We start from the raw sequence: 25,541 nt of genomic DNA, 5'->3' as shown, positions 1-25,541 counted from the left end.
TCCCATTAAAGTTTTGTGGTGTTGGGAATCCACACAAACCGCCCCGAGTTAAACCGTGAAGCCCACGGATGAATTCAAATGATCCTGACAGGACAGCCAGAGGTCCTGGAAGTTAAACTGCAGTGGGCAGAAGTTCTGACCCAGAAGGTTTAACAACACAAACCACACACACAAATGAGTGTACTTGTATTATTAGCTTTTTGAAAAACCAACCATGGTATTTTTTTATGATTCAGATTAATGACTAAAATAAACAGTGTGACTTTCAGTTACTAAAAACTAGAGTCACAACAACAACTGAAATATACATTGCATGACAAAAACAAATCTAAAACTTAAAGGCGACCTATTATGCCCTTTATCAAAGTCTTGATTTTGTTTTTGGGGTCCACTAGAATAATACGTTTTTGAGCTTGAATGTTCAAAAACCACATTATTTTTCAAATATTTTACATTGTTGCAGCACCTCTCTTCTCAGTCTGTCTGTAACGCTGTGTAATTGGTCAACCGCTTAGAGCGTGTTTGGGAGCGTGTCAGAAGAAAACTCAAGACTACAATGGAGCGATTCAGGGAGGTCAGAAACAGTGACACTGATCCAGTGTTAATTTCGTTAACGAAAACTATGGCGAAAAACTTTCGTTGACGACCTTTTTTCCCCTGACTAAGACAAGACGATGAGAGACGACACCCACGTCGTTAAACGATAACTGTGACTATATCAACACATGCAATATCGTTGACGAAAACAGACGAAACTGAAATGTGTAAAAAAAAAATAAAAAAAAACTTGACCAAAACCACTTGTTTTTGTCGAATAAAGGAGGAGACAACACATTACAGTCTGTTTTTACGAGCGTTCATGCATACGGTTGCCAGATTTCATTAATTTAAACCCCAAGTCAGAGCTCTTTTTCTGTTAAAAGAACACGTTTTCTACCCGGTCTTTTCAATAGTATCTGGCAACCACACGCTTGCGCGATCTCTACACTGTTGAAGAAGCGCGGATGATCTGAAAACACAGACAAGTAAGCTGGAGTTCAGCGATCTTGATCTGAGATTTTCTACTTAAATTAAAGTGTCATTCAGTCGGTCTGTGTTCTGTCACGAGTCGCTTGCGCTGTTTGTGCGACTAAATCTGCGATCAAAATGCAGGCTGATATCCAGCAGTGGTTTTAATGGTGATCATATTATATGAGCAAGAATGCAACGTTTTTCGAATATCCACACGATTTAAAATGTGACATTGATTTTATACAACAGTTCAACAAACAAAAGGGTAACTTTGGTTAAGTGATGTTTAATTGTGATGTACTACATTTAAAACAGTATTGTCAGTAGGCTATATCATTGTTCTGTTTTGCAACGAAAGCCATAGCAGAACTATTCGTGAACGAATCTGTGGCTTTGAACAAATCGTGAGATTCAATGATCCGTTCATAAACAGCCACTTGCTTCGTTACTGAATGAATGAATGAATGACTTGATGACTCACTCATAAAGACAGTGACTTACCGCCACCTACTGGCGATTTCAATTTAATATTTAAAAGTATCACTTTTTTACCATCATTGCATATTTATTGACCATTGTTTTATTTAAAGCATTATTTATTTTATAAAGGTAAAAAATGAACTGGAAAAATCGATTAAAGGGGGCAAATATTTAGCCTGACTACGTCAGACTTCTTACTTCCGCTCAATTTCATTTCGCTTCTGTACTCAGTCTGAGACAGCGTAATAGCTTTCCGTTTTCCTCCGGCCTGAAAACAGCCGGCCAATCAATGAACAGAGGGCGGGCTGAGAGCCGTGACGTAGACACTGATTGTACCGTGGATGCGTAGATTTACTTCACATAATCTGCAAAAGTCGTTCACAGCCATGTTCACTCCGGTATTTCGCTCGATGGTTTTGTTTTCGCATCATACTACATGTGTTTACAGTGGAAGTTAGATGCGGCTGAGCATGCGCATAACACACGCCATAACCAAACGTTATGTGATTGGCTTACGGGAACCAATGATTTTAAACTTCAGACAAGCGCCTCCCCGCGAGAAAGAAAACGCTTTTCAATTATGCCATGCCAGACTCTGTCTACGAAGCAAAGCGAAGTAGCAGAGTTTGGTATTACCAGGCTAGCAAATATTGTCCCTTAATGGAAAAGGTGTGACTGCAGTCTAAGTGGAAGAGGGGGGACAGAAGGACGTCAAATGCTTCAGGTGGTATGGCACTCTAAAAGATTCGAGAACCACTGAACTAAGGAAAAGGGATAGGCTATGTAAAATTGCACAAGTGCTACTGCTAAAGAGTGCAATGTCAATACATACTGGTACGTTGATTTTAATTTCTCATAAGCTTAACTGAATTGGCCACTAGAGAGAAAAATTATAATGACATTTTTAATAAAGACTACATATAAAATAGCTACCAAAATTAATGTCGGTAACTGCGGTTTGACTTAAAGTAATGACTAAAAGTTGACAAAAAATGCAATGACTTTTCGTCAAATAAAACTAGACTAAAACTATGAAAGACAAAATGACTAAAATGTGACTATCAATAAGCATTTTCGTCTGAAGATGAAGACTAAGACTAAATCAGAAATGGCCGCCAAAATGAATACTGCACTGATCTAGAGAACAACTCCCTTTGGAGTGACTTTGCTTTGTAACTTTGCAGATTTTTTTGCAAAGTTGGGAATAACCCAAACAGCAACATTAAACTTTATAGAAAGTTAAAAATGTATAAAGCATAATAGGACCCCTTTAAAATATATTATACATACTTTTTGAGGATGTGTACTTCCCATAAACAATTTCAATATGTACATTTTATGTCACCTAAAACGAGTTCCTGTGCTCTTAGTGGAACATCACATTAATTCCTATCATTTTCATTTCCTCTGGCATTTCCACTTCATAACATGTCCTTACCTGCCTCACACTGGTGTCATGTTTTTAAGGTTCAGTTTTGTCAGTACACTGTTCTTCAAGCACACTCACCCTCAAGACGGATGCCCTCTCTCTGAACAGTGTAGCTCAGCACGGCAAAAGGGGCCACGGGTGACTTGGCAATGATAATCTAAAACAAGAAACAAGAAGAGATGTAGAAGTAGTAAGAGAAGGGCTCAATGTCACTTCATGGCCACGGTATCAATACAAGGCCAAAGTCTAATCGCTAATAATTAGGGCTAACAATGGACTTAATTCATTAAATTAATATATTAATCATGTTTTATCATTAATTATGTCATGACAACATCGCAAGATATGGTAGTGAAAATGTATTTGGTCTCAGCGGAATAGATCTGCTACGCTGCTGCTGCAGAGCAAGTACCGAGACTTGCTAGTGCCAATACATTCACATACTGCTGTGATCATGTAAGACATGCTGCTTCTGCACATGTAATATACATGAATTAAGCCAGTAGCAGATCTATACAGGTGGAGCTGGGGAAGGTGGAGGGTTTCTGAAAGCACGCTGCAGACTCCTAACAGCAACACTACCGGTGTTTGTTTGAATGTTGAGCTGCAGCTCACTGGCCGCTGATGCAACAACAACCAATCAGCTGTGCTTTGTAGATAATGATGTGATCGCTATAAAATGAGTCAAAGACCTATCAGCCTGCACCATCTAGTTTCATGCCAGAACTATGTAATTACTAATTACAATGATTATTTTAATAATTACACACAATTGTTCAAAGGTTTTGGGTCAGTAATTTTTTTTAATGTTTTTTTTTTTAAATCTCTTATGTTCACCAAGGCTATGTTAATTTAATCAAAAATACTGTCAATTATATTTCTATTTTAAGTAGGGATCCACTAAAAGTTCAGAAAATGTCATTTTTTGGATTTGGGCCGAAAGAGAAAAAGGGCGAAAATATATGCGGCCCTGCCGCTCAGGTTTTACTCCCACGCAACATTTTTTGTAACTTTGCGAGATGCACACACAAGATGAACTCGAAGCGACTCTGGCTAAGCAGTTACATCTGTACCGGCACCCAGTTTGCTCTGTTTAATGTTCCGCTCCGTGTGTTTGCGCTCTCTGCTCAGTCGCTGACGGCCCAAGCAAACGCTCCACTTATGTACCACTCACGCTCACCAGAAAAGCAAAGTCTGTTCAAATAATGTCCTGATATGAAATTTCTGTGTAGTAGTAGTCTTGTTTCTGTTTGCAATAGCCCTATAACTGTGCTGTAACACAGTGTGGTAAAGCTGTGCTGGGCAACGCTGGTAAAATGACGCTACCCTCTCGTTCTGTGATCCGCTCTCTGCCATCTGCTCACATGCTCTGATAATAATAGTTTTCTAGGACTATACTTTATTTTGATAATTGGTCAAAAATTTAATCTGTTAAATTTAATTATGTTGCATAGAACTGAATGAAGAATAATATATTGATATTTAATATTTTAATATATTTTCTATCCAATTTTGGTGTGTTAAAATCAGATTCAATAAAATTATTGAATTCAATTAAAAAGTCTATTATTAATTCAATTATACAACAACAATTATGGTAAAATAAATCAGTAATTATTAAAAAAGGTAATTTTCAGCTTCGTTTTTCGGCCAAGTGTATAGAGAATTTTCGGTTTCTGCCCAGAAATTTTGTTTCGGCGCATCCCTAATTTTAAGATATATTTTAATGTATTTTAAAATGTAATTTATTCATGTGAAGGTAAAGCTGATTTTTCAGCATCATTACTCCAGTCTGTCACATGATCCTTCAGAAATCAGAAAGCTCAAAAATATTAAAAAAAATTATATATATATACGTATATATATTGTAACAATGTCTTGGATATAAAATATAAATATAAAAACTTTTGAATGGTAGTGAACACACACACAAACACAAACACTTATTTGGGGAAAAAAGACCCCAAATGAAAAAAGAAAAAAAAAACATTAAAAGGCATTACATTATTATTGTGGTACAAAATTTTTTTGTGAATCACTGAATTAAAAAAATGGCTTTAGAAGATAACGTATTGTTTATTTTGGTTATATTTATATTATATTATTTTATATCTTTACTCCACAGCAAAACCCCCAAAAAAGTACTTCAGAAAATAAAGCACTTTTTTGTTTGTTTTTCCAAAATGTATCAGACTAAATGAATAACCTTACTTGGACTTCATTATTAAACATGTCTGAACTCCTTCCCCTTTTGCAACAAAAAGGGCATCTATCTGACTGTTACGTCAATGGGCATAAAAGCAAGCATAGGATCCTGGAAAACAGCCTGTAGGGAAGCAGCAGCATTGGGTTACCAGACTCAGCAGTGTCTGCTGGCAACCTGCGTCAAAGCCTATTAGAGATTCTGGTGAATCTACATTACTCCTTTTGTCATTAGCCTCTAATATCGAAACCCTGCACTAGGGGTGTGCCTTGATCAAAATGAGATACCTTAGTGAAAACTACTCAACAAAACTGTAGAAACTCCAAAAGAGGAAACAGGCGCGAAGTGAAGGGTGAAACTGTCTGGTAAATGTTGCACAAAAACAAACATCGGAAATTAATCAGACCCCTCAAACCAAAGTAAACAAATGAAGCTTTTGTGCCTTCTGCCTAATAGTACTGCCTTATAACTTGTGTACTCATGAAATGAAAGGCATTTCCGTCTCAAGTTAACCGTCCACAGACGGCAAGACTTGCTCTAGGCTTATTTGTATAAAAATAAACTGGTACATTTCCTTAGTTTCACCTTTGCAGGGGTGTCTTATCTTGTGGTTAAAAATGAGGAAACGTGCTGCCAGTTGCTTTGTGTGAATGCGATTCCCCACTGATGCGCCGTGACACTGACGCAAAGCTTTTCAGCCACCCAAACCAGCCCAGTTCCCCTCACTTTAACCCAAACGCACATCTTTCACATATGAAGTAGCATGACTTTACCTCTAATGGATAACATCCACAGTAAATGGCGGAAAATCAGGGAGTTTCTGAGGGTTTTTTTTTCACTGAAGTGGCCCTGCCAGAGCCACTGAACCGCACAAAAGAGCCAGGCACCATTGCCTTCCTTGTGTACCAGCAGTTTTGGACCACTGCCTCTCTATCAGTGTGCCTTTCTTTAGGCGGGAGCTCAGTCGGAAAAGAGAAAAACAAAGTCTTCAGGGCTCTAAGGGTGTACGGGCAATGAGGTATGCCGTTATTTGACAGGACGAAAACAAGTAGGGCAGACCGAGACAATGAAAGGGGTGGTGGAGTAAGACGTTTTCTTTCGTTTAAGCTTGTCTTAAAGATGAAATCGCAGGATGAGTGCAGTTTTATTTTATTGTGTTGACGTATTTCCTGTTGAAGCAGAGCAGAGCAGTTGTGAAGCACAAACTTAAGATAGTGTCCTTTATTTTATTTTTTGCTGAATCATGATTTGCTACTTGTAGGTGGCCCACTTTTAAGTTGCATTGGTTCTGGAAGTCTCTTTCCATTTATTTTTGAACCAGCTATGAGGGTGAATCGCAATATCAAAAACTTTTATTTAAAGAAAAAGGTATTTGAAAATCGGATTAAAAGACAAAAGGCACAAGTCTTTTATTGATTTCAATGAGGGAAAGAACAACAATCCCATGAAGCATTGCGAATGACTTTCAAATAAAAAATAATGGTTAAATTTAAATGTATTAATTTAAATGTGTTGATTATCTATGGAAACAACATATTTTAAGTTTATTGCAAAATATGCGCATATACAAATATTTTGAGGGCATAGGGAGACAATTACATCATTTGCAGTGCTTCATAAGAGTGGGTGGTCCATACCATGTTTTGGCATGATTTGAATGCCGTGAATGCGGTGGAATTTTCTGTACAGCATCATGGGTGTACAAATGAGAATACAAATTCTGCTGTTAAACATTATTATTTAAAAAAATAAGTTTTAATAAAGTGAACGGATGGCAACGTCGTAGCTCACAAAAGGTGTGTCTTTAAAGGTTTATATGTTTTTGTTAAAAATAAATTTCCCTATGAACAGAAACAGAAAATGAACAGAATTTTAACTTCCGGAACCCAACTGTTGCACTCTATTACATTATCATTCTAGAGATAATCTAACTAGACAAAAAAACGGTGTGATTCAAAATGATGTCATCATTCCCTTTGGTCCATTTTTTCCCAAGAGAATAAACTGTATATTTTTAATGCGTAAATCTACTAAATATTTCGGTCACTTGGTTAGGTGTCTTTTGGTTGGTTTTGAATTCGTTCGTTATGGCAAACTAAATTTTGCTAATTCCCACAGAGGAGTAAAAGGGTGTGTACCTGTCTCCGTTCTGTGTCTTCATACTGGACAATGAGGCGTGTGTTAACACAGTGACTCCATGTGTTTCCCAGCGCCGCTGTCACAAACCCAGAGTCCTCCTCAGTAGATACTGAAGGCCCAAAAAAACAAAACAGATTTCATACAGTCAGGGTTCAAACTTTACATTTGTCAAGTGCCAAATTAGGGTAAAAATTGGCTTTGGTCAGTAAATAAAACTGTAGTTTGCTAACAGTTAACAAGTTGCTTTATTAGAACTGTAAAATGTAAGATGACACATAACTGTTCCAAAGTTGTAAGATGGTTTAAACCAAATTGTAACAATGATCACCTGAACCTCCCTTAAATGATGATTTAAATTAAAGACATATTCTTTATTACACAATATCATTTATTTATTTTTTTGAGTCATATACATTTTTTATCTGACAAGAAAACATGCGCACAAATTAGCTGTTCTCTTACGAGAGGTCTCTCGTACTGCGTAAGAGTATCTTACACTAGGGGAAAATCCTTTTTCCGCGAGATATTGAAGCCAAAAATTATCCTTAATTTTGTAATAATGCAAAACGCATTGCGGCAGCATACAGACATAGGCAAGACGGCTCGCGCGCCTATTGGCTGTTCTGCGGCAACTGCAGCAGCCTATCGAGCAAGGCCTAGCGTGACGTCAGACCCAATGAGGGCGCTTCGCGCCCGCTGCGTCACGTCCCGCCGAAACAGGCGTGGCCTAGGCCTATAAATATAGCTTGCAGGCAGCTGATATCTGATTTTTCATCCTTCAAGCGAAGCACACGCATCGCTGGATCCGGAAAGAAGCCGCGCCGTCTGAGGAAGCCTTTTCAGCGGGACGAGTTGTCACTGAAGTCGCTGGCCGCGCCGCCTTCAATCGCCTTCCCGCTGCGCTATCCGGCGCTCATATCCTTTCACTCTTTGTGCTGTGTGTTTGTTCGCCGCTGCGACACACACTTTCTAAAAGAGCTAGTGTCTTTCTAAAGATGCCTTCCAGCGGCACGTGCAGAGCCACACTCTGATCTGCGTTTCCTGCCTGGGTGAGGATCATGCAGCTCTCGCGCTCGCTGACGGCGGCTGCCCTCATTGCGAGCTATTGCCCATGGCGACTCTGAGGACTCGCCTGGCATTTTTCGCCAAGACTGCACCCCCGCCCGCCGTGGCACCGCGCCGTAAAAAGCGCCGTGCTCAGCGGGTCCCGGAACCTTCTCCCAGCCGCCAAAGCTCGCCGGTTCGCCCGTCTGCTTCACCGACTTCGTCAGCTTCTCTTCCTGACGGACAGCGGCCGCAGTCTGCCGCCGCTTCCGTCGACGAAGCTGTCGAGGAAGCCCCACCGGGAGAAGATGATTCCTGCTCTATCCTGGCGTCAGGCAGTGAGGACTGGGCGAGCTCTGAGGATCTCGCGCCCCCTGCCCGCGCATCGTCAGGTAAAAGAGCTAGCATTGAGACAGAGCTCATGCGCGTGCTCGCACAGGCCGCGGCGAGCCTCGGCCTCGAGTGGTCTACGCCTGAGCAGCCTGCTCACAACCGGCTGGATGGGTACTTTCTGCCCGGGGAGCGCGCTTCGCCTGCGTCCAAACCAGCGCCTTTTCTTCCTGAGTTACACGAAGAAGTCACTAAGTCCTGGAACGCCCCCTATTCAGCTAGAATGCGCCCTTCTGTTTCTCTGGCATTCTCCGCTGTTGACGATGCCAAGAACAGAGGATACCATTCGCTGCCGCCGGTCAAAGAGGCGATAGCAGCCCACTTATGCCCGCCCTCCACTGGACGGCGCACTAAGCTGGCGCTACCCTCTAAAGCTTGCCGCACGACGTCATCCTTGCTCCGCCGCGCTTTCACCGCCGCCGGGCAGGCTGCGTCAGCGCTGCACACCATGGCCACACTGCAGATTTTCCAGGCCGATCTCCTCCGAAAGCTGGACGAGAAAGGACCAGATGCAATCTGCGTGCCAGACTTACGAAGTGCTACGGACCTCGCTCTCCGCGCTACTAAGTCTGCTGCACAGGCCATAGGACGGAGCATGGCCTCTCTCACCGTGACTGAGAGACACCTGTGGCTAACGCTCTCCGAGATGTCCGAGTCCGAGCGCGCCGCGTTCCTCGACGCTCCGCTTTCTCCTGCTGGCCTCTTTGGATCTTCCGTCAAGAATTTCGCGGAAAGATTCGCCAAGGTACAGAAAGCGTCACAGGCCCGAAGCGCGAGACCGCGCTCTCGCTCATCCAGCCGCCGCCCCGCCCCGCGTGGGCCATGGCATAGGATTGTGGTGAAGCCCGAGGCCCCGAAGTCGTCCTAGCACGCCTAGGGAAAAGACGGTGTTCAAGTCCCGCTGCGGCCGGACCTCCACCAAAGCTCATCGTTCGTCCAGTTCCAAAAAATGCGACTGGTCCAGTGTTTTTCGCAGTCAACAAGCCGGTTCCACTGCCCGCTTGCCTGCACACAAATGCCGTTTTCACGGCTACCCAGATAAATCCCAAAAAGAGTGTATTTTCTGGTGTCCCGGCCACGGCCGATGGTGTGGACAAAATGCCCACTGCCCAGTGCCCATTCCTACACACAAGCACAGCCCCGTCACACAGGGCTCACGCACATGAAATCGACGTGCATTCGCTCTGCTCAGGCGGACAATGCTCTCAGTGTTGTAAATGTGCCCGCTATCCCACGCCCACATCCACGCACAGACATGACAGTTCATACGGGACTCGCCCAGCCCTCCCCCTCTCGGTTGATATCAGCACGCCCCCTGCCTCAAATGTCATGAGCACGATGCTTATGTTACAGCACACCGAAGCCCCTCTGTCGCTGAGCGAACGGAGCGCGCTTCGCATTCAACCCCTAGCTATTCGTGCAGATGCATGGGCAAGGCTACTCGGGGTTTCGAAGTGGGTGCTAGACATTATAAAAAGAGGCTATTCACTGCAGTTTCGCCGACGCCCTCGCCGCTATGCGGTGCGCGTCGAAACCACGGTGAAAACAGAAGTAGCACATCTACTTCGAGCTGAAATTGTGAAACTATTGAGCAAAGGGGCCATAGAGCCTTTATCTCATGCTCAGAGCGAAGGAGGGCTATACAGCAGATACTTCCTGGTACCGAAAAAAGACGGGGGTCTCAGACCCATACTAGATCTAAGGCAACTGAACAGGGTGCTTGCGAAGCGACAGTTCAGAATGCTCACGACCAGAAAAATCCTCGCGCAAATTCGCCGAGGAGATTGATTTGTATCAATAGATCTGAAAGACGCGTATTTTCAAATACAGATAGCGTCACGTCACAGGCGATTTTTGAGATTCGCCTTCGAGGGCCAGGCATATCAGTACACATTCCTGCCGTTCGGCTTATCCCTAGCACCCCGTACATTTACGATGTGCATGGATGCAGCGCTCGCACCCCTCAGACTACAGGGCATGCGAGTACTGAACTACTTGGACGATTGGCTGATTCTAGCTCAATCTCACTCGGAGCTCGTAGAGCACAGGACCATTTTACTCGATCACCTCGAGAATCTGGGTCTCAGAGTCAATTGGGCGAAGAGTTCTCTGTTCCCCAGACAGATAATATCTTTTCTGGGCACAGAGCTGGACTCGCTGTCCATGATAGCACAGCTATCACCACAGCGCACACTGGACATTCAGCGCGCAGCGAGCTCTTTCCGCTCCGGCGCATCTGTCCCGCTCAAGAAATTTCAGAGGATGCTAGGTCTCATGGCCTCAGCATCATCAGTGCTTCAGCTGGGCTTGCTCCGCATGCGCCCACTGCAGTTCTGGCTGAAAGTGCGAGTACCACGCCGAGCGTGGGCCTCCGGTCTGCTTCGTCTCAAGGTCAATCAGAAATGCATCACAGCTCTGAAACCTTGGAAAGCAAACGACTGGTACCAATCAGGTGTAAGCCTGGGGACTTCCTCGAGGGTGAGGGTGGTGTCTACGGACGCATCCACCTCGGGATGGGGAGCGCTGCTCGAGGGCAGACCGTTCTTCGGCCAATGGTCAGAACGGGAGAAGCTTCTGCACATAAACTGCCTCGAAATAATGGCAGTAGACAACGCGCTGACGTGTTTTTGTCCACAAATAAGAGGACACCACGTCCTGGTCTGATCGGACAACATGTCTGTGGTGTCCTACATAAATCGCCAAGGCGGCCTCAGGTCCCGGAACCTGCACAGGCTAGCAGAACGCCTCCTGGTGTGGGCTCAGCGCAACCTGCGCTCGCTGAGAGCGGCGCACGTGCCAGGGCTCCTAAATATAGGACCAGACAGACTGTCCAGGAACAATGTTCCGGCAGGCGAGTGGTCTCTACACCCACAGACAGTCCAACTGCTGTGGAAGAAATTCGGCAGAGCGGAAGTAGACCTGTTTGCGTCTCAAGAAAACGCTCAATGTCTGGAATTTTGCTCCAAGAGCAGGGACGCGCTGGCTCATGTATGGCCCCGCTGCCCGCTCTATGCCTTTCCCCCTGTCTCTCTCCTGCCTCAGGTGATAGAGCGAATCAGGGAAGAAGGATGCTCAGTACTGCTCGTAGCGCCGTTCTGGAAAAACCAACCCTGGTTCCCAGTTATGATGCAGCTAGCGAGCACTGCCCCGTGGCCAGTGCCAGTGAGGAGAGACCTCCTCTCTCAGGCTTACGGCTCGATTTGGCATCCTCACCCAGAGCTGTGGTCCCTTCATGTTTGGGCCATCAACGGGTACCCGCTGACCTCCCAAAGGGAGTGTTAAACACGATCACGCAGGCTAGAGCTCCGTCTACGCGACGTCTCTACTCCTCGAAATAGTCAGTGTTTTCCGGCTGGTGCGCAGCTCGTGGCGTGTCACCCCCAGACTGCGGGGTGACGGAGGTACTCTCCTTCCTACAGGAGCTGTTGGATAAGGGCAGGACCCCTTCCACGCTCAAAGTCTATGTGGCGGCTATAGCAGCGTTCTCGAGAACAACGCTTGGTCAGTCAATAGGAAGGAACGATTTAGTTATCCGCTTCCTTAGAGGAGCTAAGAGACTGAATCCTCCCAGACCTCCCTCAGTCCCTGTATGGGACCTTTCTATGGTGCTGGAAGCCATGAAAGGTGGCCCATTCGAGCCTTTGCAGACGATTGATCTTAAACACCTGTCTTTCAAGACGGTGTTTCTTCTGGCTCTCGCTTCAGTGAAGCGCATAGGGGACTTACACGCGCTCTCAGTGAGCGCGACGTGCATGGAATTTGGGCCTAATGACTCAAGAGTTATACTCAAACCTAGGCACGGTTATGTTCCAAAGTCCCTCAACACACCGTTTAGGGCACAGGTCATTTCCCTGTCAGCCCTACCGGTCTCTGATGAGGAAGGAGACGCGAGCTTCCTTTGCCCAGTCAGGGCATTAAGAGCTTATGTGTCTCGCTCTTCTGTTTTCAGACAGACAGAGCAGCTCTTTGTTTCGTTTAGTGGGCGTTCTAAGGGACTAGCCGCGTCGAAACAAAGCCTATCCAGATGGATAGTTGACGCTATTGCGCTAGCGTACACTTCCAAGGGCGTGCAATGCCCGTTGGGTATCAGAGCGCACTCCACGAGAAGCATGGCTTCATCGTGGGCCTAGTCAAGTGGGATTGCCTTGCAAGATATATGTATGGCGGCAGGCTGGGCCTCCCCGTCTACATTTATAAGGTTTTACAACCTAGAGGTTCTTGCCCTACAGGCCAGGCTGCTATCGGTCTAAATGACCAGTATTGTCTGTTCTGATGCTATCGGTTCAGAGCACAGCTCACTGATCGACCGTAAAAAAAAAAAAAAAAAAAAGAGAGAATGCTATGGGCAAACTGTATAAGACCCACATTTCCCCATCAGTTCAGGCCGTACCCAGCCCTGTCTGTATGATGTAATCCGCGTCTAAGTGACGCTGCTATATGTGGAAGAGCGCGGCTTCGCCCCCCCCTCTTCCCGGACTCCCTGTGAGTTCCCTGGGTGATTGTGCACTATATGAACCCCGGGTTTCGCCCTTGGGTCTTTGGTGTTAGATCCCAGCACGCACGGCGTCTTACATTGGGTCCCCTAGCGTAAGATACTCTTACGCAGTACGAGAGACCTCTCGTAAGAGAACGTACTCGGTTACTAACGTAACCTCGTTTCTCTCTAGTAGAGGGAACGAGTACTGCGTATCTTGCCGTGCATGCATACGCTCTGGTTGCCTCGACGATGAAAAACCAGATATCAGCTGCCTGCGAGCTATATTTATAGGCCTAGGCCACGCCTGTTTCGGCGGGACATGACGCAGCGGGCGCGAAGCGCCCTCATTGGGTCTGACGTCACGCTAGGCCTTGCTCGATAGGCTTCTGCAATTGCCGCAGAACAGCCAAAAGGCGCGCGAGCCGTCTTGCCTATGTCTGTATGCTGCCACAACACGTTTTGCATTATTACAAAATTAAGGATAATTTTTGGCTTCAATATCTCGCGGAAAAAGGATTTTCCCCTAGCGTAAGATACTCTTACGCAGTACTTGTTCCCTCTACTAGAGAGAACCGAGGTTACGTTAGTAACCGAGTACGTTTTCATCCAAAGTTGCAAATTTAATGTCATCATTTAGGTGAATTAGCTATACTGTTCAAATGTTTGGGGTAAGATTTTTTCATCTTTTTGAAAGAAGACTCTTATCAAGGCTGCATTTATTTGATCAAAAATATAGTAAAAACAGAAATACTGTAAAAAAAAATAATAATTCTATTGAATATGTAATTTATTCCTGTGATGCAAAGCTGAAATTTTCAGCATCATTATTTCAGTCTTCAGTGTCACATGATCCTTTAGAAATCATTCCAATACACTGATTTGTTGCTCAAGAAACATTTATTATTGTTACCGATGTTGAAAACAGTTGTGCCTCTTAACTTTTGGTGGAAAACTGTGATATTCAGCGTTCCTTGCTAAACAGAACGTTCAAAAGAACTGCATTTATTTGAAACAGAAATCTTTTGTAACAATATAAATGTATTTCCTGTCACTTTTAATAATTTAAAGTGTCATATCTGACCGACAGTCTGACCCCAAACTTTTGAATGATAGTGTATATATAAAATGCAAAAATACAGTTTCATAGTCAGTAACAAACATTTATTGCTAGTACATTTTCTCATTTCACCCACCATTAGGAGGTTCATTTTGGACTCAGCATAAAGCTGTTTAGCCATATTGCACCATTTCCCAATTGCTATAACTCACTCATCTACAGTGAATCACTTGAATACTTGGAGCCATCGAGTCATTATTGCGGTTTAAGGACTGAGTGTAGAACAGATGATAAGCCTGAAGAACAATGGAAACGCTTCTTTGGGTCAGACACCTGAGGAAGTTACCAGTGTTACTATTGACACAACACTCATCCGGGTCTTCTTCGAACTGCTATGTAAACACACCTGTGTGTTTATGTTCACCCACTGCGCCGCAACCAGAAACAGCCAGGGCCTCTGAGGTCACGGTCTGAGTGTCTTTCTCATGATTCTGTGTTGTGTAACATTTTAAGCACCATGCTGTAATCTGACAATACTATTCACAACTGTCACATCAGCAACTCTCACTTCCTCAAAACATTTCCTGTGGAAAGTCGAATGCGGGAGAAACCTGAAAAGGCTGGCACGGCATGTCAGTGAACTGGATGTCTGGAAGGCCCCTCCTCTGAAAAAAACAACATCCTCAATAACCCCCCCGAAGAATTTTTTTATTTTTTTGGAAACAATAGCCAACCACTTTACAGCTCCAGATGGGTTTTGAGCTCTGTTTCACATTAACAGATAAAAAGGGCGAATTCACTAAACAGCACCGCTTTTCACACAGAATTTTACCACCAAATTGTGCTTTATTTACTAAACACACGCAATCCAGTCGGACCAGGTGCTAGGCTAGATAGACTGAAATACTGTTTAAATAAAGTCAGTCATTCTTTTTGGAGCAAACAACTGAAATTTCATTTTATAATACATTTACATTTTTATTTACCATTTCAAGATTTCCTAAGCTAAATTTCACTTAAACATTATGTTTGTGTATATTTTCTATTGATCAATAAGTCATTAAATAAAAAGAGCATTACAACCTTTTAACTCAGCTCTCTGGAAAACTTTGTGGCATTCCTAAAATTCACTAAAATCAACGCATATGAGACCGTTTCATTCGGCGTAACTCAAACCGCCACTACTTTAAACGGTTAGTTCACCCCAAAATAAAACAAAAAAAAGTCATAATTTTGTCACCCTTATGTTATTCCAAGCCCCATATGACTTTCATGCAGGTATAAAACACAAATGAAAATATTTTTTTTATGAAACTTGTTAGATTTCTGTATCTCTATTGAAAGTCTATTCCACAAAAACGTAATCCACATGAATAGAGCGGTTTAATCCAAGTCTTCTGAAAAGACTCGATCGCTTTATATGATGTTCAGATTTCATTTAGTCTTTTATTCACATATTACAGAGTAGGGCTGCACGATTTGGGGAAAATGTCATATTGCGATAATACAGGTCAATATTGCGATTGCGATATGCAATATAATAAATAAATGGTTTCATGAGTTAACTTGCTTGGTTCTCAAGGAAAATAAATGCACACACAGATTAGTGATAATCTGCCTAAAGAAAAAAGTTCTTTAATCAAGAGCAGTGAGTGTTTTTCTCTGTTCCCTTTGTTCTTTGATTAACTTTAGCGACAGATATAATTAGCGGCTACTGTGTACTGTCCCTTTAAGACCAGCTGCTGCTGTCAGAGACGCGGATCTCACACGTGCCTCATTCTCTCACAAGTCACAACTCTTCACGTTCATCATAAGACTACTCTTTTGTTATGAAGATACTTGACAAAAAAACATTTGGGCATAATTGTGTGTGTTATTGTTCGTTCAAGCTCGAAAGAACTGTATTCTGGCATGCTGTTTTGTGCGCACGCACGATATTAGCGCGAGTCTTTCTGTGTGTCACAGTCAGGACATTCACAGGCAGCGCGTTCATTTTGGCATACGTGTGTTGTTCGTTCTACCGCGAAAGAGAACTTGATACTGGCGCGCTGTCTGTACGATACTGGCGCGCGTCTATCTGTGGGTCGTGTGTGTGTGTGTGTGTGTGTGTCAGGAGGACATTCACTGACAGCGCGTTCTTTTTTGTCTTATCGCGCATGAATGGTTTAAAAGCATTTGCATGAATAAGAGCGGGATCATGTAACACTATAGCCAAAGGATGCCAAAAATTAACAGATGTTACTTTAATTGCATTAACAGCGCTAATTTGTTTATTTAATATAAAATCGCAGCATTTTGTGTCATATAATCGCGTAGGCTTGACATCACGATTGCGATACGATTAATGGTGCAGCACTAATACAGAGCACATAAAATATGGTAAACAGAAGCTCAAACATGCTTGCTTGACGCACAAGAACCAATTAGGTTCGTTCTGCGCCTCAAGCAAGTACGTTTACCATATTTGTTTCGTTCTATGTGTATGTGTTGATTCACGCAACTTTTTTTGACAGCCGAACCACTTTAACCTAAAACATTTACTTGAAATACCCCCTGAGATTTATTTCAATAATTTCAATGTTCACAGTTCTCTGATGTTGGTCACATGACACGTAGGCAAACATAAAATATTTAATCAATTTAATCTTTTTTTAAGTGTTTATTAATTACATTTATTATTATGTTAATTATTAGTTTTTCAAAAAACTCATGAACCCCATGCATTTCCCACGTGAACCCCCAGAGGTTTACGAAACCCTGACATAGATTAAACCCCTCTATTCATATGGATTACTTTAAATGTCTTTATGAACTTTTTGAAACATCAAAGTTTTGGTAACATGGACTTTCAATGGAGGGACAGAAATCGTTCGGGTTTCATGAAAAATATTTTCATTTGTGTTTCGAAGATGAACGAAAGTCTTATGGGTTTGGAACGATATGAAGGTGAGTAATAGATAACAGAATCTTCATTTTCTTGTTGAAAACCTATAATTGTGTCTAGTATCACACCACAGACTCGCTTCCTCATTTAATACAAACGCAACTGCAACCCATCTTGCATCTCAGTTATCGATTATAGGACTGTAGTGAAAATGACCTTAGTGGACTTCAATATTAAGTATTGTTGGGATGTTCATTTTGATCTTTTTCATTTACAATATATACTTGTACTTACTACTTAAACTCAAACCAATACTTCATGTCCACATATTTATTTGGTGAGTATCAGAGTAATAAGTAAAATAATGTAGTTAGTCAGCCAATTATTATTGCTAATAAACACTTACTTGATGTGTGTAAATGAGCACATTTTAAAGAGACGAGTCACAGTAAAATACAACAAAAAAAACGTTAGTCTGCTGTATTCTCCGCAGTACAGAACCGACCTTCAAGATGGGGAACTGCATTGTGTGAATTGTGTTCAACAGATTTCGTGGGTTACTTTATTTGCATAATTAATATATGGTGACTCAGGCACTAAAACCATGTGCAAATATACAGCGCTATCAACAGGAACAACTCATTCTAAGTGGATTCCCCTAACAATGTCTGAAAGAATCGCAGACTAATGACCATGCAACTTAATGCGAGTTCATGGTAATAAGGTTGGAAAGGGCCAGACTAAACAAATGTGACGCCCTGTTAAGACCCAGCTTCTTAAATCAATGCTCTGGGTTCCAGTATAATCCGCCTACTCTCTCCGATCCCAACAGAAGCCATGGGCGCTGCTTTCCCACACTGTGAAAGCAGGGCTATTCAAAGAATTCAATCAGCTGTCTTTTTAATACCCTGCAAATCAGTTATTATAGGATCCAATTTGCGTTTGCACCAAATTCAGCACGTCCAAATGTTTTTATTGATGGATTGTCAAACAGGGGAATGGGAGAGTTGTTGACTTGGGCTGGACATAGACAAGGGAACGTCTTTCATGTGGTGATGTAGATTCAAAGATAATGTGGTTAAAAAATGTGCAGAGTTCTTTTGTCCTCTGGGTTGATTTTAGTTTGAAAGCTGAATTGCGCCAATAATCATGCAGAGGTGCAATTTTTCCAACAGTCTTCTCTCTAATGTTATCCTCCAACTAAAAAAAAAAAAAAACATTTGTGAATGTTTCATTGATGTTTATAAAGCTCATCTGCTGATTTGTTGTACATCTACAAGCATATCTGCAAAACTATATGCTTTCATTGGTGGGTTGTTTGAATGACTAGGACTAGTTGGTTTTAAGGAGGCCCATTAATTACATCGTTTTGAGGTCAGATCTAGCACAAATTGATCAGTTGTTTCTCAACAGGTGATTGCATTTTTGTGTTTAAATTAAAGCTGCTTTAAACTTTGATTGCACAATTATCAATTTGCTTTGGATAAGAGAAAAAATTTCTTTCTTTGTTTCAAAGTAAACATCAAAACCCTTGCATCGTGCATAATCTAGTTCCGTTCCTCATGATTTGTAAAAATGCTACAGTACAAAACGGTTAACTGCTTTAACTTTAAGTTACCTTACTGTATACAAATTGGTTTAACATTGCATTATATGTAATCTGAATGTAAAATACTGTCAATTTTATAATTTTTTTGTTAGGTAAAACTAAGAATTTCTATATAATTTACAATCAAAAACGGTAAAATGAAATTTCTATAAGTCTCATGACATATGACATATTTAAGTTTGTTTTTTCTAAACAAGAAAAAAAGTTGCTAACGTACATTAGACGTTTTGTATTACATTTTCTGTTATTTAGTTAATTTTAGTGTCATGTGAGTATTTTTAGCATCTGATAGTATTTTGTCTTCATTTTTTATTTCAATGCATTTTAAGATAAAAAGTAGATTTTGGGAGTTCAAGTAGATTGGTATTTTAACATATTACTTAAAGTCCCCGTGTAGACAATAATTGTATCCCTTAAAACTCATCTTTGATCATCAAAATTACATATTTAAATGTTTTTTCCTTGAAATAAATTATTCATGCCTTAAAATAGCTTGAATGTAACTCTAAACCCTTGCCTCATTTAGTATACGTGGTTCTATTGATATGCAGATTAGCCCCGCCTCCACTCACTCACGTTGATCAGATTGGTTACACTACTTTGTGACGTCAGAAACACCAGCAATTTCAAACCAGCGATTTTTAGACTGTCTTTGGTTCACTGCAGTTTTAAAGAGAAAATACTCAGCAATGGTGTTGACTTATGAATTTGCACATGGTTATGCTTTTAAAGCATATTAAAAACACCATAGACATATAAACAACATTAAAAGCTTGATTTTCAACACAGGGGGACTTTAATAAAATGTAAGTTGTAAAATGTACAATTCTTGTAATATCTATAATATTGTCACTGTATTTTTAACAGTGCAAACCCAGCTGCCGTTTTTTATGGGAAAATAGGATTTAGTGTAGCTACTGGACAATAAATCTTACCTAAAGCTACCACCGCTTTTAAACCCCTGATTTGAGCTTGCTTGATGTTTTCATAAAGCATCTTCATAATAACAATGTGAAATTTCCTAGAAAACTCCCTTTTCGTAGGAAATTTCACAACATAATATCAGCATGCTAAAATCCTCTAGAAAGTTACAGAAATGCAGGAGAAAATTAAACAAAGGAAACCTGCTCTATCATGCTTTTTCCTATCGTACTGCACAAAATAGCCTTCTTATCAGTGTTCAGAGGAGCTCTGAACTAAATCACAGTGGCCTCTTTTACACACAGACCTTAGACTAGAAGCACTGGAATCAAATCTGACCCCAAAAGTAATCTGAAGCCAATGGCTGGTGACTAGAGCGGAAATGGTGAGTAAATCTGCTGAGGTCTGTTATGATTTATGTGTATTGGCCTCATCACAAGCTTGAAGCAGCAGCCAGTTGTAGCCGAGAGCAACTACTATTCTGGACAATAGTCAACATCTCAGATTAACTATGGAAGCAGATACAAACTGCAGGTGTGGCCTTTTGTCTACAACTTCAACAAAAGACCTCAAAAGTAGTTTCCAATACCAAGGCCAAGAGGAAAACACATTTTCTCAAGAACTGGCTGTCTTAATTAAGGATGAGTGAGACAAGTCAACTAAACGATACTGCTGCTAGTCAGCACTGAAAATACTAGTTGTTTTATTAAATCTTTTTTGCACATTTATGTTGCTCTTTAATTTTACTAAGGGTATGTTCAAATTACTGTTGTTAATGTTACATTTTAATATAACACAATGTTATTGTATATCTGTAGCGGAAAACAAAATCATTTCATGTTACCCCAGACTTTGATATTGCATATATTTTTCAGTGGTATTTTGTATGAGATTGGACGGTTTAATTCATATTAAAGTAGGCTGTTTTAAATGAACTGCTTATACAGACTTCTTTAACTGTCCTCTGGGGGTTTGTTAACTATAGACTGTAACACAATTTCCGATTGAACGTCAAAACATTTTATGCGTTTTGGCCGGTCATTAACACGACAATAGGGTTTTGGGGGCCTAAAAACGCAAAGTTTTGAAAACAAGTTTCAAAGTGCAAGTTTTTGCAAATGATAACATTATCATCTCTGTGTAAACTACAGAAACACGAATTTGTGAAAACTGTGACATGCGCATACTACGTGTTCAGTCTGTAGGCGTGTAGTGTTTCTTTACAAAGTGACATCACCAACTACTGGCCTGGCAGAATACTATTTTAGTCGTAAGTATATTTTTTCTGCACAACTGAATCTTTGATGACTGAATAAGTGCAATTCACCTTTATTCCAAAAGATGGCAATGTCTGAAACGCAATGATGAAGTGACATTTCACTCATAGTTACTGCAGGCAGAAAACAAAAGAATAGGAAATATCATCAGCAAATCTTGAAATGGTTCAGTGATTTACTGCAATCAAGTACTGAACGCAATCAAATATTAGTGTCACTGTCACTTGATGGTGGATCTGGTGAAGAAGCTGTCAGCTATCAAAATATTGCTTTTGAAGATGTTGAAAACTATAGTTTTGAGAATATGTTTGAGATGGCGAATATGAGCCAGATGCTGAATGTACTGGGAAATGAGCTCTGACGAGGACAGTGATGATGATAAAAAAATCTGCTCAAACTGGACCCTTCCAAGCTCCAGAAGGTAACAATACACTTTATTTTATTCTTCCGTAATTGTTACTCTAATATCAGGAGAGTTTTATATTATTGCGGCAGGTAGAGATCTATCCGTGTTAGATATAGATACGGGTCGCTAAAGACCCGAATATGTAATAATGATTGGCGAAACATTTGTGCATTAAAGGGTTAAAGTAAATCATTGCACTGGAATAAGTTATGGCGTTTTTCTTTTCAAAATTTTTATAGATGATATAATAATATTGTTAACATTGCCCACTTTATTTAAAGTCTTCTGAATCCATGATTTCTTTGTGAGATATCACAGACAGAAATTTGAGTAGTTATTCATGAAAAACTCGCAAAAATCTTTCACTTGATCAGAAGAATCTCACTTGTGCACATTCAAACATGGCATCTCAAAGATGTACAGGACAACAATACTAGTTCTCTAGTGTCTTGTGACAAATTGAGATGCATTTAAATGTTGATTTGAACGCAAGCATGAATAAATTGTACTTTTATGGGGGGGTTGTTACAATCTAACAAACTTCTGCTTCTGTGTTTATACATTTGGAATGTTTTACAATGTTTTCATTTCTGGGTGAACTATCCCTTTAAGTGAGAGGTCAGACAAGACCAAGGATGGAGATAAACAGGGTGAGGCTGTATAAGGGCCATTCTTTCCCTACATAATCCCAAGAGATGGAAAAACATTTGTGTGCATGTGTGAGAGAAAGATACAGAGCAAATGAGTGGGAGAAAGAGTTCCTGGTAACTCCACCTTGCCGAGTGGAACAGTGAGATATAAAAAAAAACGATGTCTGGGGGTAAAGTTACAGGACAGAAACGTGTCTGTTAGATAACATGAGAACGGTGCCTGTTTCTCTTTCCTCAAAGCTTTGCCCCAAAACAAGACCCTCTTCAACTGTACACCTGGATGTACGCCAGAGTATACTTGCACTATTCCATATACAGTGACAGAAGACACGGGTCACTGCACAGCCATGGAATCAGAGATGTCGTGGGATTCGCATAATGCCCAGACATGTTTGTTGAGCGAGTGGATCGTGTTTTCAGCCCCCTGGTTAGAGTAATACCATCTTCCCAGGGTCAATGATGTAGTTCCGAAAAACCTACAACAGCTGCTTGTGTGGAAGGTCATATCTGACGCTCATTTATCCCACATACCATCTCGGAATGGCTTGGAACGATGACTTCCATTAGCCAGATCAGAGAACGGCTCATTAGGGACGGATGAAACAGAAGAGCCTCTTGACAGGAATTTCTGGTCTAAATTTCCACCATCAAATCCCAAAACACGGTCATTTTAAACAAAAACATTCTCCTCAAAAATCAAGTTTAGACTCCAGCAGACGATGGAAGGCTGTTCTTACCATCTGCCTGATTCCTCTGAGGACAGTGAACCTTCTCGCCCACATGTGTGGTGATCTGGTTAGTTAAAACCACCTGAGGGAGACAGAAGGGAAACATCTGTACTGCAGTTTAGTCCAGTTAGATTAGATCACAGAAAGATGAGAATAAACAGTCTGCTGACACTATGCAAGTTCAGCAGATATTGAATTCCATCATCACGCTACTTAACAAATGTTGACATAACTATTATTACATAATACTATTTATTGGGCTATGTGGTAAATAAATTTTAAACAGGCAAATAGGCCTACATACAGTATCTCACAAAAGTGAGTACACCCCTCACATTTCAGCAAACATTTTAGTATATCTTCTCAAGGGACAATATTATAGAAATGAAACTTGGATATGTTTTAGTGTTGTCAATGTGCTGCTTGTATAGCAGTATGTATTTACTGTCCTCTGAAAATAACTCAACATACAGCCATTATTGTCAAAATAGCTGGCAACAAAAGTGAGTACATCCTAGTGAACATGTCAAAACGGTGTCCAAATTGTCAGTATTTTGTGTGAGCACCATTGTTATAGCACTGCCTTAATCCTCCTGGCAATAGAATTCACCAGAGCTGCACAGGTTGTTGCTGGGACCCTCTTCCACTCCTCCATAAAGACATCTCAGAGCTGCTGGATGTTGGACACATGGCGCCTCTCCACCTTCCGCTCGAGGACGCCCCACAGGTGCTCAATAGGGTTCAGGTCTGGAGACATACTTGGCAACTCCATCACCTTCAGCTTCCTCAGCAAGGCAGTTGTCATCTTGGCGGTGTGTTTGGGGTCGTTATCATGCCGTTCGGCCCAGTTTCTGAAGGGAGGGCATCATGTTCTGCTTCAGAATGTCACAGTACGTGTTGGAATCCATGTTTTCCTCAATGAAGCGCAGCTCCCCAGTACAAGCAGCACTCATGCAGCCCCATGCTATGATGTTACCACCATCATGCTCAACTGTAGGCAAGACAAAATTTTCTTGGTACTCTTCACCAGGGCGTCGCCACACATGCTGGACACCATCTGAACCACCCAAGTTTATCTTAGTCTCATCAGACCACAGGACATGGTTCTAGTAATTCATGCTCTTGGACAGTTTGCGGGCTTACTTGTGAGCCAGCTTCAGAAGAGGCTTCCTTGTGGGAGGACTGCCATGCAAACCGACTTGTTGCAGTGTGCAGTGTATGGTCTGAGCACTGACAAGCTGACCTCCCGCTTCTGCAACCTCTAAAGTAATGCTGGCGGCACTCATGCATCTGTTTTTTGAAGCCAGCTTCTGCACCTGACGCACAGCACAGGGACTCAACTTCTTTGATTGACCATTGTGAGGCCTGTTACGAGTGGAACCCGTCTTGGAAAACCTCTGTATGACCCTGGCCTGTACTGTAACTAAGTTTCAAGGTGTTACCAATCTTCTTATAGCCTATGCCATCTTTGTGGAGAGCAACAATTCTAATTCTCAAATCCTTAGAGAGTTATTTGCCATGAGGTGCCATGTTGAACATCCAGTGGTCAGTATGAGAGAATTCTACTCAAAGCACAAATTCTAACTGCTCTAATACAAGAAACAATTTGTATGGTCCTGTCAAGCAGACAAAAACATGAACATGATGAATAGGACATCATGGTTAAACGACGTACAGCTATTATCACTTAGGGTGTACTCACTTTTGTTGCCAGCTATTTTGACAATAATGGCTGTATGTTGAGTTATTTTCAGAGAACAGTAAATACATACTGCTATACAAGCAGCACAATGACTACTCTAAAATATATCCAAGTTTAATTTCTATAGCATTGTCCCTTTAGTAGATACTAAAATGTTTGCTAAAATGTGAGGGGTGTACTCACTTTTGTGAGATACTGTATATATATGTGTATGTGTGCGCATGTATGTGTGTGTGTGTGTGTGTGTGTGTGTGTGTGTGTGTGTGTATGTGTATATATATATATATATATATATATATATATATATATATATATATACACATACATACACACACACACACGAATGAAAAAAGGTGATGGCAATTTTGTCAATAGTCAAAGATGTCAATGGCCACTACTGTATAAATTCTGAAAAAAAAAAAAAAAAAAAAAAAAAAACAACATTTACATATTTCGCATGAAATTACATTGTAATAAATGTTGTTATTGTGTAATGTGTGAGTTTTTAGAGGCTTATCTGATAGGGCTCTTCCAGAAATATGCAGAGGGGTCAAACAAGGGATTGTTGAGAGCCTTACAACATGATCTATCTTAAGTACATGAATATTGGTGTTAATTAAAATATAGCAGTATGTCATTAACAGTACTTAAGCTTGCACACAAAAAGCGAAGATTGTTGGAACTAGGTCAATGTTCTGATTTGATCAAATGTGGTATTTAAAGCGGCCTAAAGTGAACCACTGCACTAGTGTATGTCTTCCACGGCTCTCTTAACACTAGAAGTGCCAGAATTCCATAACTACTAGAACTGCCGCAAGCGGTCATTTTGACCGCTAGATTCCAAACTCTATATCTTTAATGATAAATACCCAATTGAGAGATTAATGCATTTATTGTATTAGGATATCTTTTAAAAACAAAACAACACCAAACTGTACATTTAAACAAGTTTAATTATACATCTATAAATAATAATATCCGTAGATGTCCTGAACAAAATGACGGAGTAGCCTGTTTTCATGTTTACACTGTTGATCGCGCCCGCGCCTTACACACACGCACGCACGCACACAGACACACACACACACACACACACCGTATTCCAGCATTGCAATCTTGACATCGCAGCCTGTT

At 41.4% G+C, this 25,541-nt stretch overlaps 1 protein-coding gene across 7 annotated transcripts in view; it reads right to left on the bottom strand.

Moving 5' to 3' along the window:
• The window catches only part of rad51b (RAD51 paralog B), a 75,343-nt gene that overhangs the window by 20,066 nt on the left and 29,736 nt on the right, over window positions 1–25,541 (bottom strand). For all 7 annotated transcript variants that reach the window (XM_084433130.1, XM_084433133.1, XM_084433132.1 and 4 more), the window contains 3 exons: window positions 22,715–22,787; window positions 7,262–7,371; window positions 2,999–3,077 (listed from right to left, as the gene is read on the bottom strand). In XM_084433130.1, coding sequence (XP_084289256.1) covers window positions 2,999–3,077; window positions 7,262–7,371; window positions 22,715–22,787 — 262 coding nt within the window. The remainder of the gene's footprint in view (window positions 1–2,998; window positions 3,078–7,261; window positions 7,372–22,714; window positions 22,788–25,541) is intronic.

Source organism: Rutilus rutilus (assembly GCF_951802725.1).
Source record: "Rutilus rutilus genome assembly, chromosome: 15".
Taxonomy (NCBI): Eukaryota; Metazoa; Chordata; class Actinopteri; order Cypriniformes; family Leuciscidae; genus Rutilus; species Rutilus rutilus.
The sequence above is the reverse complement of the archived record's forward strand: the minus strand, read 5'-3'. Positions and strand labels throughout refer to the sequence as shown.